The sequence below is a fragment of the Camelina sativa genome, chromosome 8 (genome assembly GCF_000633955.1).
Source record: "Camelina sativa cultivar DH55 chromosome 8, Cs, whole genome shotgun sequence".
NCBI classification, from domain to species: domain Eukaryota; kingdom Viridiplantae; phylum Streptophyta; class Magnoliopsida; order Brassicales; family Brassicaceae; genus Camelina; species Camelina sativa.
Window position 1 is genome coordinate 10,949,302 of NC_025692.1, and position 15,590 is coordinate 10,964,891.

Consider the following 15,590-nt stretch of genomic DNA (forward strand, 5'->3'; position numbering starts at 1 on the left):
GCTATAAGAGAAAAACTTGATTTGCGGCTAATGGATGTAGTGACCACATATTTATATGGTCCACTGGATAATGAGATTTATATGAGATTACCAAAGGGTATTGAGCTCAAAGATAAGAGTGGTTCTCGAGAACAATACTGCATAAGGCTAAACAAATCCCTTTATAGACTGAAACAAAGTGTGCGTATGTGGTACAATAGATTAAGTGAGTACCTAGCCAAAGAGAGCTATAAGAATGATCCCATCAGTCCATGTATTTTTATAAAGAAGTTTGCAAACAAAGGGTTTGTAATCATAGCAGTATATGTGGATGATTTGAATATCCTAGGAACCTCTGGGGAAATCGCCCAAACAGTTGAATATCTCAAGAAAGAGTTTGAAATGAAAGACCTAGGTAAAACTAAGTTTTGTTTGGGATTGCAACTTGAGTACATAAATGATGGAATCCTTGTGCATCAAATGGCATATACTGAAAAGGTACTCAAGAGATTTAATATGGACCAAGCTCACCCATTGCCTAGCCCAATGGTTGTGAGAAGCCTAAATTTGGACAGTGATCCATTTGGTCCAAAGAAGGACGATGAAGAAATTCTCGGTCCGGAAGTGTCATACCTCAGTGCTATAGGAGCGTTAATATTCTTGGCTAGCCACACTAGACCAGACATTTGTTTTGTCGTGAACCTCCTAGCAAGATTTAGTTCTTGTCCGACCCAAAGGCACTGGAACGGTATCAAACATGTGTTGCGTTACCTACAAGGAACGTTAGATTTGGGTTTATTTTATACTAACTATAACAAAATAGGTTTAGTTGGTTTTGCTGATGCAGGTTATCTATCCGATCCACATAATGCAAGGTCTCAAACCGGCTATGTGTTTACGCACAATGGTACAAAAATTTTGTGGCGTTCGATGAAGCAGACCATTGCGGCCACATCATCTAATCATGCAGAGATTTTAGCCATGCATGAAACCAGCCGTGAGTGTGTCTGGTTAAGGTTGATGACACAACACATCCGATCAGATTGTGGCATGGCCGATGACAAGGGACCTACTATCTTGTATTAAGACAACACCGCCTGCATCGCACAGCTCAAGGAAGGGTACATTAAGGGAGATCGGACAAAGCACATATTGCCTAAGTTCTTTTTCACACATGAACTACAAAAGGCCGGAGAAGTTCAGGCGGTACAAGTTCCATCATGCGACAATTCAGCCGATCTCTTTACCAAGTCATTACCGACATCGACATTCACGCACCAGATTGGGATGCGGAGACATAAGGACTTTTATTGATGCTTGGAACAGGGGGAGTAATACGTGTTGTACTCTTTTTCCTTCACCATGGTTTTGTCCCAATGGGTTTTCCTGGTAAGGTTTTAATGAGGCAGCGTCCCCAAGCGTATTACGGTGATCTCTCAGCATTTGCACGGTTATGTCATCCAAGGAGGAGTGTTGTAAATCACTTGAAGTGGATCTCCATAAACGGCCCATTCATATGTATAAGTCCATAAGGCCCATTGGCCACCTCTTATTCTAAGTCGGTTTAGGAATCTCATTGTACTTAGGGCTTTATCCTTTACTATATAATGTACTATTCGATTGAATCATTAATAATACAAGAGAATACATCCTTCGAGTATCTCTACTTTCACAACAGTGTTCCCATTGTTGATCAATTTTCTAATTTCTTTCCAAAAGTTGATTTTCTTTTTTCTGTCGTAGTTCTTTAATTTTTTATTCGTATGGTAATTTGCTTTATTTTCGTAGAAAATTTATATATCTACTACATTGTTTTAATTTTTTAAAATCCTTTTATCTTGATTTCGACTTAAATTATTAAATTATATATCTCCTTATATTTTTTTTTTTTGGTCAACCGAACATTAAATTAAAACAGTACTCCAAAGTTGGTTGCCCAAATCGGAGGGAAAAAGTTTACAAAAGTAGTTTCGGAATCTAAAGAACGCGATGAACGGGCTAGACAATCTGCCTCACATTTGTCGAACGCGGAATCCTGCTGATGATGAAGCCGGGGATGTACTTTTTTCTTTTAGTTTGCTCAAATAGTGTTACTCCTATGATAATAAATCCTCGAGTGCATCTTACTAATTTGCGTTGATGAAATATGTATGTGCATTAATATTGATGTAGCCTATCATTACTTAAATCAATATATATTTAGATTTATATAGTGGCGATGATACATATGTTTCTTGTATATAGAAATCACTTTGTGATCGACATAGTTTCGATATAATGTGTTACAAGATAAAAAAAAGTTAGTTCCCCACAATGTTTTCTCAATTAAGCCTTGGAAATGCGTCGGCGTGGAAACTGGCTCCATCGATATAACTTATTCGTAGGCTTGTAATGAACTCCATCTTTCCTAATTGTGTACTTACAGATATAAGTAGGGTAACAATTAGCGGAGTAGTCCGGTTGCAATAAGATATGAAAATTCACAAACCCGCGGTTCGACCGGACATGGCAATTTGTGACCGTGTACCTTTCTCTACCGTCGTTCTTGAACCGAATCATAGCGTACCGTTCTCCTGGCTTGCTCTGCCGCCAAATCTTGGGACCATGAGAGCATACGAAGCCAGCGTTTCCTTTCTTCAGATCATACAGNCATCGATATAACTTATTCGTAGGCTTGTAATGAACTCCATCTTTCCTAATTGTGTACTTACAGATATAAGTAGGGTAACAATTAGCGGAGTAGTCCGGTTGCAATAAGATATGAAAATTCACAAACCCGCGGTTCGACCGGACATGGCAATTTGTGACCGTGTACCTTTCTCTACCGTCGTTCTTGAACCGAATCATAGCGTACCGTTCTCCTGGCTTGCTCTGCCGCCAAATCTTGGGACCATGAGAGCATACGAAGCCAGCGTTTCCTTTCTTTAGATCATACAGTTCGTTGGAGATGACGACATGTGTGACAGTGTTTGGTCTTACCGTATACTCCTCTTTATAATCTTTCTTATGATATGCCCTCAGAGATAAGACAGTGGTGGAGAAGTTGGAAATTTGCAGCAAGAGTAGGAGGAGGAGATTTATAACTAAGGTTTTGGGATTCATTATCGTCATCTTTTGAGGTATGTCTCAGTTCTTTAATCCTAAATAGTATATATATTTCGGAGTTTGGGTTCTTTTAGTAGTGCTAAACTTTAAACAGATGTACTTTATTTATTACATTTATTCACTAACGCACTCCTTTGTGTAAAACTGTGTTTTTGTTAATGAATATATAATTTGGAACTGTTTAATTTGTTATAAGTACGTTTGTATTTTTTTTTTTTATCTTTTTGTGGTTGCTGAGATGAAAGATAAAGGATAGCAAGTGAAGTAGTGAACTCACCTTTTCTCATTGTTATTTTTTTTACTCTTTGAGATACCAATGATGAGAAACCATCATTGAAAAAATGCTAGGAAGCCATTGGAAAAAAAAAAAAAAAGTAAAATTTTGTTGATGATATGTTATTGTGAATGACAAAAATTATGAAAAAAAAAAAAAAGTTGTTGTATAAGTGAATGGGATTTTTGTCAAAAATGCCACATTCTCAAAAAAAACTTTTTAGCAATGCCACATTTTCTTTTCTTTTCTAGAAATGTCATAATTCATCTTTATGACATTTGTAAAAATTACAAAACTAACTCTAAACAATAACAACATTATATAACTAAAAAGAAAGGAATGAAGGAAGCATTAAATGCGGTATGACATAAAATGCTTTAGCGGTAGACAAGTTTACATTGGAGACATATTTGTCCATCAAAAAAACAAAGTGTGAGAATCAGTGGACCAACGATTGGCTAGGTCATGGACAAAATTGGAGATGAAAATGGATTTATACGAATTGTTATCTACTGAATATTAAAATTGTCTACAAATTAAAACTCTTCGCAAGTCAAGTTTGAATAAAAGATGAGAAAATAAGTCAAAATTGTTGTCCATTAGAAATTTAAATTATCCATGAATAAAAGTTGTCCACCGAAAATTAAAATTGTCTATTGATGATTAAAGTTGTCCATTGACGATTAAAGTTGTCCATAAAAATAAAATTTGGTCCATTACGAGGAAAATACTCCAACTCAGATTTGAGATCTGTCATGTTTTTTTGTGACTATGCCATCAACACGGTTAAAACAGTGTTTTTTCTCAGCGAGATTTTCGATAAGAGGGTGTGAAATAATTCAGTTCTAACCTTAAAACCAAGAGAAAAACTCTTCTAAACCACCTCGCAACAGCCATAACACACAATAAAATAGATCCAACGAGAACATATCCAATAAACCAGATTGGTGAGTCACAAAACCAGATCAAAAAATTTCAACCTCATGACCAAAGAGAAAGCCATGGATTTGACTATGAACACCATAGATCCCACCAGAACCGACGTAAGAATTGCCATTCCGGAAAGATCCATCATCGCCAAGAGAAAAAAAAAGAATTGAGATGAATGAAAGGAAGAAGATGAGAAGACCACCAATCTCCAACCATCGAAGAAGATGATAAGCGACAGTTAGGGGCTTAGGAAAAATTTAGAAGAGAGAAGATTTTTGTTTTATTTAAATAATATCTTTTTATTAGAAGGAATGTGAGAAAAAAAAGAAAAGAAAAATAAAAATAAAAGGAAATAAATATAAAAGACTAGTTTTGTCTTTTTAATTAACCATTGTGGCATTGTAGAAAAGAATCCGTGAATGTGGCAGTTTTCACAAACTTTTCTACTGTTCATGGTATTTCCTTAATTAACTCTAAGTGAATTGACGATGAAATTTGTTTTGCTGATGATATGTAAAGATTGAATGAATGTTTTTGTGTGTGTTATTAACATAAGCCTTGCAGTGTTTATATACAAGACTCGATGACTCGATGAAACCTAAACGTGGAGTGCCCACCAATTAAAGACATAAGGCGGTTTATGCAGTACGTTATCGAGGCCCACTATACAACACAGACCAATACTCTCCCTCAATATGGAGCGTGTAGATCACAAACGCCCAACTTGGACATTAAATTACTGAACTGAACTTTTCCCAACGCTTTAGTCAAAAGATCAGCTAACTGCTCCTTATTACCAATATGAGTAGTTGTAAGAACTCCGCTTTTGATGGCATCACGTACCCGATGACAATCGATCTTAATATGTTTCGTTCTTTCATGAAAAACGGGATTAGCAGCAATATAGAGAGCAGACTTACTATCACAAAAGAGACGAGAAGGTCCGGTTGGTGGGAAACCTAAATCTGTAAAAAGTTGCCGTAACCACATTACCTCACGCGTGGCAATAGACATTGCTCGATACTCAGCTTCACAAGACGACTGTGACACCACCTTTTGTTTCTTAGTCTTACAGGAGATAGGAGACCCACCAAACAAAGCAACATAGGCGGTTAAAGAACGACGAGACAGCGAACATGTCCCCCAATCGGCATCGCAATGAACCGAGAGCTGCAAGTCTGAACGAGAACTAAGTAAAATTTCTTACCCTGCTGTTCCTTTAAGATAAGAGACAACACGTAATGCAGCATCCATGTGCCTTTCCCGCGGCTTCTGCATAAATTGGGACAAGATGTGAACAGAATAAGAAAGATCAGGTCAAGTGTTGGCAAGATAAATGAGACGACCAACGAGTCTTCGATACGATGCGGGCTCCGGAATGTAAGGACTAGTATCCGTAGCTAAGTGATGGTTTTGCTCCATCGGTGTAGCAGCAGGCCGTGAACCCAACAACCCTGTTTCACTGACAATATCCAAAGCATATTTCCTTTGTGTCAACATAAAACCTTCTTCATTACGGGCAATTTCAATGCCGAGAAAATATTTAAGTTTTCCCAAATCTTTCATACGAAAACACTCTCCGAGATATGTCTTAAACTTGCGAATAGCTTCACCATCATTACCACAAATAACGAGATCATCAACGTAAACTAAACCCTGAATCTCTACACTTCCACGTGTGTAAGTAAACAAAGAGTAGTCAGAATAGGACTGAACAAAACCGGCCTTAGCGAGAGCCGTAGATAGCTTTTCATACCAACATTGCGGTGCTTGTCGCAAACCGTAAAGAGATTTGTGTAAGCGAAGTACTTTATTTGGAGCTGAATATGTAAAACCTTGCGGAAGCTTGATATACACCTCTTCACGAAGATCACCATGAAGGAAAGCGTTGTGCACATCCATTTGATGCACTTCCCAATTATTTGCCACGCGTGAACCGTTGTCATTTTGACAACCGGTGCAAAAGATTCAGCGAAATCCTGATCAGCGACTTGTCGATTTCCCAACACCACAAGCCTTGCCTTATACCGTTCGATACTCCCATTAGAGTGATACTTGATTTTGTAAACCCACATTGTATCGAGAGCAACCTTTCCGGGAGGTAAATCAGTGACACTAAATGTGTTTGTTTCTTCAAGAGCTCCAACCTCTTTACCCATAGCATTCGTCCAACGCTTATCTTTGATAGCCTCTTTAAAACTGCGTGGTTCCACTGCCGCACTCACGGCTGCAAGAAACGCCTAATGCGAAGATGAAAACTGGGCATCAGTAATAAAATCAGTGAGAGGATATAGTGAATTACCTTGGACCATGTCGAGAGAGTTGCTGATGGAGTGATCGGGAAGAACGTGATCGGATGGAGTACTTGCCACAACATTATACAACACGTAATCTTGCAAACGAGCAGATGGGATCTTCATACGCTTACCTTGTCCCAATTCAGCTTCGGGCGGAGTCACAACAGTCCCACTAATAACAGTATCATTCACAACACTAGTGTTTGATGTTCTAGGCGAAACAACGGGTCCAACTTCTAGTATTGCACCATCAAGGACAGCAGGACTAACGTCCCTTTCTTCTTCTGTTTGGACAACATTAGCTGGTAAAATCTTCTCACTAGAAGAAACCACAAACTTCCCCTATTTTCAATATTCCCCGATACATCAAGAAGCCAATCAAAATCACAATTATGTACGACATGGCTAGCAACTTCGGAATCCGGCTGAGATGAGAAAGGAAATTCAGTTTCCTTGAATATCATGTCACAGGAGACAAAAAACTCATTTGTGTCCAAGTCGTATAAGTTCCATCCTTTCTTATTGTATGGATAACCAACAAACACACACTTTCTACTATGAGAGACAAACTTGTCTTTGTCCCGTATCTGTTTGTGAGCATAGCACAAAGACCCGAATACCCGCAGCTCATCATACGAAGGCTCTTGTCCAAACAACACCTCATGAGGACATTTGTGACGGAGAATCTTTGTTGGTGTTAAATTAATAACGTGTGCTGCAGTCAATACCGCTTCTCCCCAAAATTTTGTAGGCAGATTGGCCTGAAACAACAACGATCTTGCAACATTTAAGAGATGACGATGCTTTCTTTCAACTCTACCATTTTGCTGCGGGGTTCCCACACAAGTAGTTTGATGAACAATACCTTTTTCCCTAAAGAAAGATGACAAACAGAGAAATTCTGTCCCATTATCACTTCTAACCACTTTAACTGCCTTCCCAAACTGTTTTTCCGAATAAGCACAAAAATTTTGAAGAACACTTTTAACTTCTGATTTTTCTAACAACAAAAATGTCCACATAGTACGAGAAAAATCATCCAAAATTGTCAAAAAATATGATGCACCGTTAGAAGCTTTAACACGATACGGACCCCAAACATCAACGTGAATTAAAGAAAAACACTCGCTCGTTTTATTCATACTTTGCAAAAAAGAATCTCTAGTTTGCTTAGCCCGAAAACATGTGTCACACGACTTGGACTAGAAGAAACAGAAACACTAGAAAACAAAGGCATAGTAGCTAATAACGAAAACGAGGCATGACCTAACCGCTGATGCCACAACTGTTCATCAACCTTCCGAACTGTCTTGTTTACTCGAGCAGTTTTTTCATTCGCAAAAGTAATAAACTCCATCACGTTCTTTCCCGGCTCCAATCAGCGTCCTCGAAAACCGGTCCTGTAAAACACACACCGCATCGGTGAAAAACGCAAAACAATTAGAATCCCTCAAAAGCTTTGACACCGAGACTAAAGAACAATTCAAGTCTTGCACATATAAAACATCGTATAAACTAATACAATCCGACAAACAAAACACGCCCGTTTACCGTGATGATGTCGTACTCCCATCTGCAAAACCAATCGTATAGGGTGAAGTATCTTTGAGATTTGAAAGAAGGGACAAATTTCCCGTCATGTGATGTGAAGCTCCTGTATCAAGAATCACTGCATCACCACTGCCTTCTTCACGACGAGCTACAAACCCAACTGCTTCATGTTGTTGTTCACGAGCTTTAGCAGAGTTGAGTCTATCATCTTCTTGGATAACTTTGCTATATGCCTTTCTGAGATCCGGCAACACGTCTGCTTCAATGATAGCAGTCACGACATGCCCAAACCTTGACTCGTCAAGCCCCATCACAAATTGATGAACTCGTTCTTCTTCTCTCTCCTTTTCATATGTTGCCGCTACTCCACACGTACACACCGGTAGAGGTCGATATGTTTGAAGTTCTTCCCACATCTTAGCAAGCCGACCATAGTAGTCAATTACCGCTTGCCCATCTTGTTTACACGACGCCAGCTTAGCCATCAACTGATGCACACGCACCTTGTTCCCAAGGGAGAATCGCTCCTTCAGATTTCCCACAACTTGTGAGCGTCGTTGATGAATGTCACCGTCAATCTCACACGCAGCTCAATTGACGTCCTCAACCACCCAACTATCATTGAGTTCACGCTCAACCATGACTCCAGATCCGCATGTCCCTCACACGGCTTTTTCAGACTCCCGTCAATTAATCCCGTCTTTCTCTTCGCTTGTAAAGCATTCAACATCTCCATAGCCCACTCGTTATAGTTATCACCCTTCAGTTGCACCGAGGTGATGAGAGCCCGTGGGTTATCGGATGAAAACACAGAATAAGGAGACACAGCTACACCTTTGTCACCGGTCACGCCGGTCGTGACAATCTTCTTACTATCGTCTCCCATCGTACGAACAAGAAACTTTCGGAACTTCCGAACAAGAGACAAAAAAGAAAGAAAGAAAGAAAGAAACTCAAGAAATTTAGAAGCTTAGATCGAATTAGGAGGATCTATGCTCTGATACCATGTAAAGATTGAATGAGTGTTTTTGTGTGTGTTATTAACATAAGCCTTGCGGCGTTTATATACAAGACTCGATGACTCGATGAACCCTAAACGTGGAGTGCCCACCAAGTAAATACATAAGGCGGTTTATGCAATACGTTATCGAGGCCCACTATACAACACAGCCCAATATGATACATTTCAAGGAGATAAATAGAATTTAAGAAAGAAAAAATATTAAAGAAAACATGGAATGAATAAATAGTGCATCATCCTCTTCATCCTCAAGGTCAAGATTAATGAGGTGGAAAGAACCTTGTGATCATAAAGATGAGTGTGTTGACCAAGATTTGGTTTTTAATTAATCTTGTTGACCAAGTAGACGGCATCACTCACAAGAACAACAACAAAACAAGTAATGATGACTCCTTTTGATAATATGTCTTCCACAAGATTGGAGATACAGCACAACACTACTTTCAAGAATATGAATTGCTAATCACAAGAAACCAAGAGATGTCTCCCATGAAGTCTATCAAGATCCCTCTTGTTCTTCAACGCAAAATCATTGGATACATAGAATAAGGGGTTGATTACTAATTAATTTTTCGTAGTGTGAGATTGTTCTTTCACTTGTAACTTAAAATAAATAAAGGGAAGTTTACTCTAATAGCTTAGAAAAGTTAAGAAATGACTAGATTGTCATTTTTTTTTTTACAAATTTTAATGACATATGAATCTTTTGGAAGGTGTGTTACGAAAAAATAAATTACAAGTGTGCCATTAAAAAGCGATGCCACGTATCTGTGTTTTACACAACTGTTTAAAGTTACTGGAGGGAAAAACTCCCGCTCATATAATCTAATTAACGGTAGATATATTTTTTCCGACAGAGTTATATAAATATTGGCAGACTTATTCGATAGAGCTTTATAATTAAGTAGATTAATTTGGTAGAGAAATATTAGTGATGGCAGACATAAAAAAAGCTGGCAGAGTTATGGTTATCGGTAGATATATTGGATAGATATATTGTAATGATGATAGAATTAACCTTTTTTGATAGAGATATTAGTACAATGGTGATAGATATAATAGGCTTATGTCGAGTAGCAGTTTTGTTTGACAGATTTATATAGTCATTATGGTAGACATATACACTGAGATAGATTTATATGACAGATATAGTTAAACGCGATGGTAGATATTTCCATACAGATAGACATAATTAAAAGCGATAGAGTTATGAGTTAATGAAGTGGTAGACATATTTGTTACTGAAATAACAAAAGTTAAGTAGAGTTAAACATATAGACGTGATAGAGTTAATTGGTTTGACAGATTTATACTATTGTTGTTTTAGGCAAACATGTTGTGTTTTTTTTTAATATTGGGTTTATATACTATCTTAATTTATAGTAATATTTTAAAACAAGGTAGTGCAGTGGTTAAAGTCTTTTATAAATGTGTTTCATGACTATGGTTCGAAGCTTAGCGGTTGCCAAACATTGATTTTTTATAGCGAATTTTGGCTTGGTCGCAGCGTCAATGCCGGAACAAGTTCAGATTAGCTGGCTTCGCTGAATTATTTACTGAAAAAGTTCAAAAACCTCCTCGTTTGAAGCCACCGTTCCAAAGATCTGAAAGTTAGTTCGAGTGGAGGAGACCTAAACCTAGGCAGCTCAAACCAATTCACCACCCACGGTAAGAACTAATAGCCAAGGATGGCTAAGGCCTAAGGATTGACAAGCCATGTAATGTTCTGAGGATCAGAAGAAGAAGAGACAATACTAGAAACAAATGCCATCTAAATTTTAGATCTTTAAATTTAAACAAAATAAATTCACACAAAGATCCACCGGAGATGTAACAAGACAAAGCCAACAACCGGTGTTGACAAAACCACCGATGTCGGAAACATAGCTGGCCGTCAATGTTAACGGAGCGAAGATCCACCGTAGACAAAACAAGATAAAAGGTGATTTTTTTACTTTTTATTTGTTATTTATTTATTTTTCAATTGTAATGGCATGATAGTAAATAACCAAAAAACAAAATGCTTTATAGTCTTTTTTCAACTTATATGTGTTATTTGTGTAAAAGTTTGGTTGGATGTGCTATTAGAGTAAACTGGCAACTTTTATGTGTTGTTTGAGTAATTTTCTCATAAATAAATAAACTGATTATTATTTTCTGAACTAAACAATGTTTACGTATTTCACCAAAAAGATGAAGATATATGTATACACGCATTCCAGTGATATATCATTCATGAGAATCAGTTGGTGATCCCAGGCAACTTAGGTTGAACGTGACGGTGCGGCCACGGGGTCCAAGGAAAGAGTTCTTTAGTGTCTTTCATCAGGAGACCTTCACGTCTGATTGCTAAAATGCATTTGTAACCGGGACATTTTTTTCCGAGTGCCGGGGATACATCGATAAAGACATCTGCGAAACCTAAAACCGATCGGAAATGGCAATGTTGAACAACAGTTGCGTTTGGATTAATCCGGTAAAAGAAGAATCTGGCGTAGAAAATGTCTCCTGGAAGAGACCTTGTCCAATGTTGCATGCCACTGGTGCACATGAAGCCTGCTTTCGGTTTCTTGAGCCCTTTCATTTCATTCACGGCTTCAAAGATCACATTGGTTCCGTCTTTGAGTTCGAAATCGGAACTGTAGTATTCGCTGGGATGAATCGTTTCGTAGTCAGCATAATGGTTTATGAGAGGGTCGTCCTCCTCGCCGCTGGTGACTTGTATCACAAGGCATAGACATAGGACTCCAAGAACCAACTTTCTTTCCATTTTCTCTTTTAGAAAATTACTTTTTAGGTTTATCTCTTTTTCTTTCTTGTTATATACGAAACATGTTCGGTTAGATAACGAACCCGTCATGTGCTCAAATAAAAAGGTAGTTGTACGTTTTTGTGTATGATGGTGTTGTAACATCCTTTATTTGTCGTATCTTTGTTGACACGATCGATATATATAGTAACTTCGTAACTGTAATTAATAGAAAATAATTCTGCTCCTCTCTAGGATTCGTATATATGTAACAGTTTGGCGTTTACTATTTATAAATTATGACTAGGTTGCCGGCTTAAACATATTACGTATAGGCAAATTAAAAGAAATGTCTCTTAACCTATAGAAAAACTTACTGATTTTTTTTTTGGGTTTTTTTGGTTTATATAATTTTTTTTGGTGCCCCTTTCTAGCTTACAAATTTTTTTTTGTGCCCTCTTAACTTACAAAGTTTTTTTTTGTGCCTTTTTAATTTATAAATTTTTCTTTTGTGCCCTTTTCACTTTTTAATTTATAAATTTTTTTTTTGAGTCCCTTTTCTTATATATATATATATGCCCCTTAATTTATGTACCCGGGGCAGTCGCAGTGCCCGTCCTCCTAGTTAAGCCGGCACTAAGGTTTGCTCAATATCTCTCACCTTCACAGTTTATGCGTCAATTATGAGCACATATATATCAGAAAAAGTCATACCTGAAGAAAAGGTACAATATTGGATCTTCTGCATGTTGTGGTATGTTTTCTTGTTAAACATTTGACTAGAACATGTGAACAAAAATCGAAACCGAAAACCCAAACCGGAACCAACCTAATTTGGTTCGGTTTTGGTTACAACCATTTTACTCTACTTGGTCCTATCATTCCTATTTGTGTTGGGTGTTGCTTTGACCCGCCGAACCCGCAAAAATTTGAGGCGAAATCGAACTGAATTTTTTTATTTATTTTATTAAGTTATAAACTTTTTACCCAAAAAATTTGAACTTGAACTTGATCTCGATCGGTTCCTACTAGAATTGGATCCGAATATCCAGTTCCAAATCCGAATATAATAATAGCACACGGATGTTGACAATAAACATATATACATTCCAGTCCAAAGTTGCAAATTATAAATTAGAAACTCTACAATGCAAAGTGAATCACAACAGTGTATAGAAGAACACACGTACTAACATTTCTATATAGTGTCCGAGCGACTAAGCCATCTAGACAGTATGGAGGATAAAAGAAAACAAGACATTATTGAGTTCATTGAGATGAATAGATAAGTATACAAACTGAGGAAACACAACGCACCTGTTGAGTCTTATATTTCGCTAATGTTATATTAGTTAATAGAACCAACATTATCATACTTATCGCTTTTGTTTTATGTTTTGTAAATACAATAACAAAAAAAATGTAACTAGTGGAATATTTTTATCAATCATACGTAGTAGACACACCTTTTTCCCAATGGATTTTATTTGGCACCTTGAATAGTTCACACTTCACAGGATCAATAATATAACAAAAACGACTCTGTTTCAGTCAGGATCTTCTCTTCAACAAAACCTCACTTCATCTCATAGCTCTTGATAAAACTAAATTCTACTGGATGGGAAAAAAAAGAAAGAAGAATCTGTTGGGAGCAGCAACATTTTTGGGTAAAGAGGTTGTTACTCAAAGATCAGGCATGCCCTTTCCTGTTTTAGCATCATATGTTTGCTCCCATACAAACTCCATTGGTGTGTCCTTAGGACCAGCTGAAAAACAAAAAGGTATTATTAATCTTTCAGTAAGAAAACATTTCAGCAGTTTTAGCGATAAGGGCAAGCTAAGAAAGCATGTTTCTTCTTTGATCTCAAAAGGGAACAAATGAATCTATGGCATGTTTAGAGAGATGTTGATCTACTAGGTACCAGTAGTGGGTCTTGGTGTAGCCCTAATCTTAAGAATCTCAGGGCGAGGAATAATCGAACCAGATGTGCCAGTGCCTCTAGCTACTCTTACTTTAGTTCCATCCTCTAAGTACTTTACACCAACCTTACAAGGCCTCCTGAGGTAGAAGACGAATAAGAAAAATCACTCTCACTCACTTGAGAGAAACTGGTAACAGTAAAGCAAAGTGACAACATACATACAAAACATACCCAGTGAGTGGATCAACAACTTGGACATTAGAGGCGTGTAGAGGAGCCTCTACCGTGAAAATTCCACCTTCATGATCAGGGCCTCCCTTTATATGCTTCTTGATCTACGAATACAGAATCAAAATCATCTTTATAAATATATAAGCAGTAGAAAACAGAGTAGCAGCAACAAGTAGTCAAAGACAAGCTCACCAGATTCTTGCCTTCAACAATAACACGGTTTTGGGAACGGATGACACGCTTGATGGCTCCAGTCTCACCCTTATCTTTGCCACGAATGATCATCACCTGGATGAATATAAGATCAAACCCCAAGAAGAAACACCACAATCAAAAAACACTAGAAGAACAAGAGAAAGAGTGGTGAAGAGAGTGTCCTCACGCTCACTAACATTATCCCCTCGAAGTATCTTCCAGTGTCTGATGAGTTTCTCAGCAGCTTTCCAACCCATTTTGCTCCTACTGCTCTTTCCAAGCATGAAGAAAAACCCAAAATCAGGATTTTTATAATTTCATTTTAACACAAAACACAGATCAAGACAAGACCAAACAAAAAAATACAAAAACGCAGAAATCAAGAAAGCTAAAGAGCTGATACAAAAAAAAAACCAGGTAGAGAAAACACAGGGAACCAACGAAACGGGAGATCAGGAGGAACTCACCGACGAGACTAGCGGCGGGGGCGGCGACGAAGACGGAAGAGAGTACTGTATGTGTCTTCTGGCTTTGGGGATCGCTTAAGCGTTTACAATTGTGAGATTACAAATTACCAATGTTTTTAAACCCGGACAGGAAGGTGAACCGGAATTCTTTCCGGTCACTGGGTCAATCGGTCAGACCGGTTGAACCACGGATCAATTAGTTTATTGGTTTATTTATATTTTATAAATATAAAATTTCCTTTTCTATAAATATATGAACAAAATATACATAATAAAGTACAAACAACTAAAATTAAACTTTTAAATGATTAAATAAAATAACTAAGTAATTTTCCTATAAATAACAACATTTAATTTTAATTTGGTTTGAGTTTGAAGTGTGATAAAAATAAAATATTTTAATTTGATACTGATCTGTTGGTCCCACCCGCTGGTTCAACCACCGGTTCATGGGTTTTAAGCGGGTTTTCCCAGTTTTTTGTGTGTGTTTAGTTGTCCGATTTTTAGAGGTAACTCGGACCGGAAGGTCTACCGGATTGTGGTTGGACCGGTCCGACTGACCGGTCCGGTCCGGGTAAATCTTCCTCAAAACAAAAGGTTATTTACGAAAAACATTCTTAAAAATTTTGGTTCAATAATGAACCGAATAGTTGTTATCCTTCTAAATTGATCTCGATGAACCGGAGACTGGTATGCAGCTTTAATTTTGTTTGTAATCGAGAACAGTTAACTCGATTGGAACGATTCCTACCTATGGATTTATACTTATAGTACTAAGTTTTAAATCCAGGCTATCTACGTGATATTTATGCAATATTATCTTATATAATTTTAAATTATTATTAAGAAAAAAAAATTATTTCAAATAA

The 15,590-nt window shown here is 37.5% G+C and overlaps 3 protein-coding genes across 4 annotated transcripts in view; all 3 read right to left on the reverse strand.

Moving 5' to 3' along the window:
* LOC104709418 overlaps positions 1-3,090 on the reverse strand; it is a 40,634-nt gene extending 37,544 nt beyond the window's left edge. Inside the window, exon 1 of the mRNA XM_010426034.1 lies at positions 2,805-3,090. Within this exon, the coding sequence (XP_010424336.1) occupies positions 2,805-3,090 (286 nt within the window). The remainder of the gene's footprint in view (positions 1-2,804) is intronic.
* Positions 11,400-11,927, reverse strand: LOC104706934. The gene has a single exon (XM_010423177.1). The coding sequence runs from the start codon at positions 11,925-11,927 to the stop codon at positions 11,400-11,402; it is 528 nt and encodes a 175-aa protein (XP_010421479.1).
* Positions 13,259-14,821, reverse strand: LOC104706935 (50S ribosomal protein L24-like). 2 transcript variants are annotated; one of them, XM_010423178.2, is made up of 6 exons: positions 14,722-14,821; positions 14,452-14,521; positions 14,252-14,347; positions 14,060-14,163; positions 13,829-13,965; positions 13,259-13,672 (listed from the first exon to the last, which is right to left on the reverse strand). In XM_010423178.2, exons 2-6 carry the CDS (start codon positions 14,509-14,511, stop codon positions 13,590-13,592), a joined length of 480 nt encoding a protein of 159 aa, XP_010421480.1. In that variant the 5' UTR covers positions 14,512-14,521; positions 14,722-14,821; the 3' UTR covers positions 13,259-13,589. The 2 variants fall into 2 exon arrangements, with proteins under 2 accessions (XP_010421480.1, XP_010421481.1); XM_010423179.2 differs by having other exon boundaries at positions 14,452-14,526; positions 14,722-14,820.

Bases quoted from the DNA above. Each gene is read 5' to 3' on its own strand.
- LOC104706934 (XM_010423177.1), bottom strand. From the start codon at position 11,927: ATGGAAAGAAAGTTGGTTCTTGGAGTCCTATGTCTATGCCTTGTGATA.
- LOC104706935 (XM_010423178.2), bottom strand. From the start codon at position 14,511: ATGGGTTGGAAAGCTGCTGAGAAACTCATCAGACACTGGAAGATACTT. The intron at 14,164-14,251 runs GTGAGCTTGTCT...CTGTATTCGTAG, and splicing joins TTGTTGAAGGCAAGAATCTG to ATCAAGAAGCATATAAAGGG. The intron at 13,673-13,828 runs GTACCTAGTAGA...TTTGTTTTTCAG, and splicing joins TACACCAAGACCCACTACTG to CTGGTCCTAAGGACACACCA.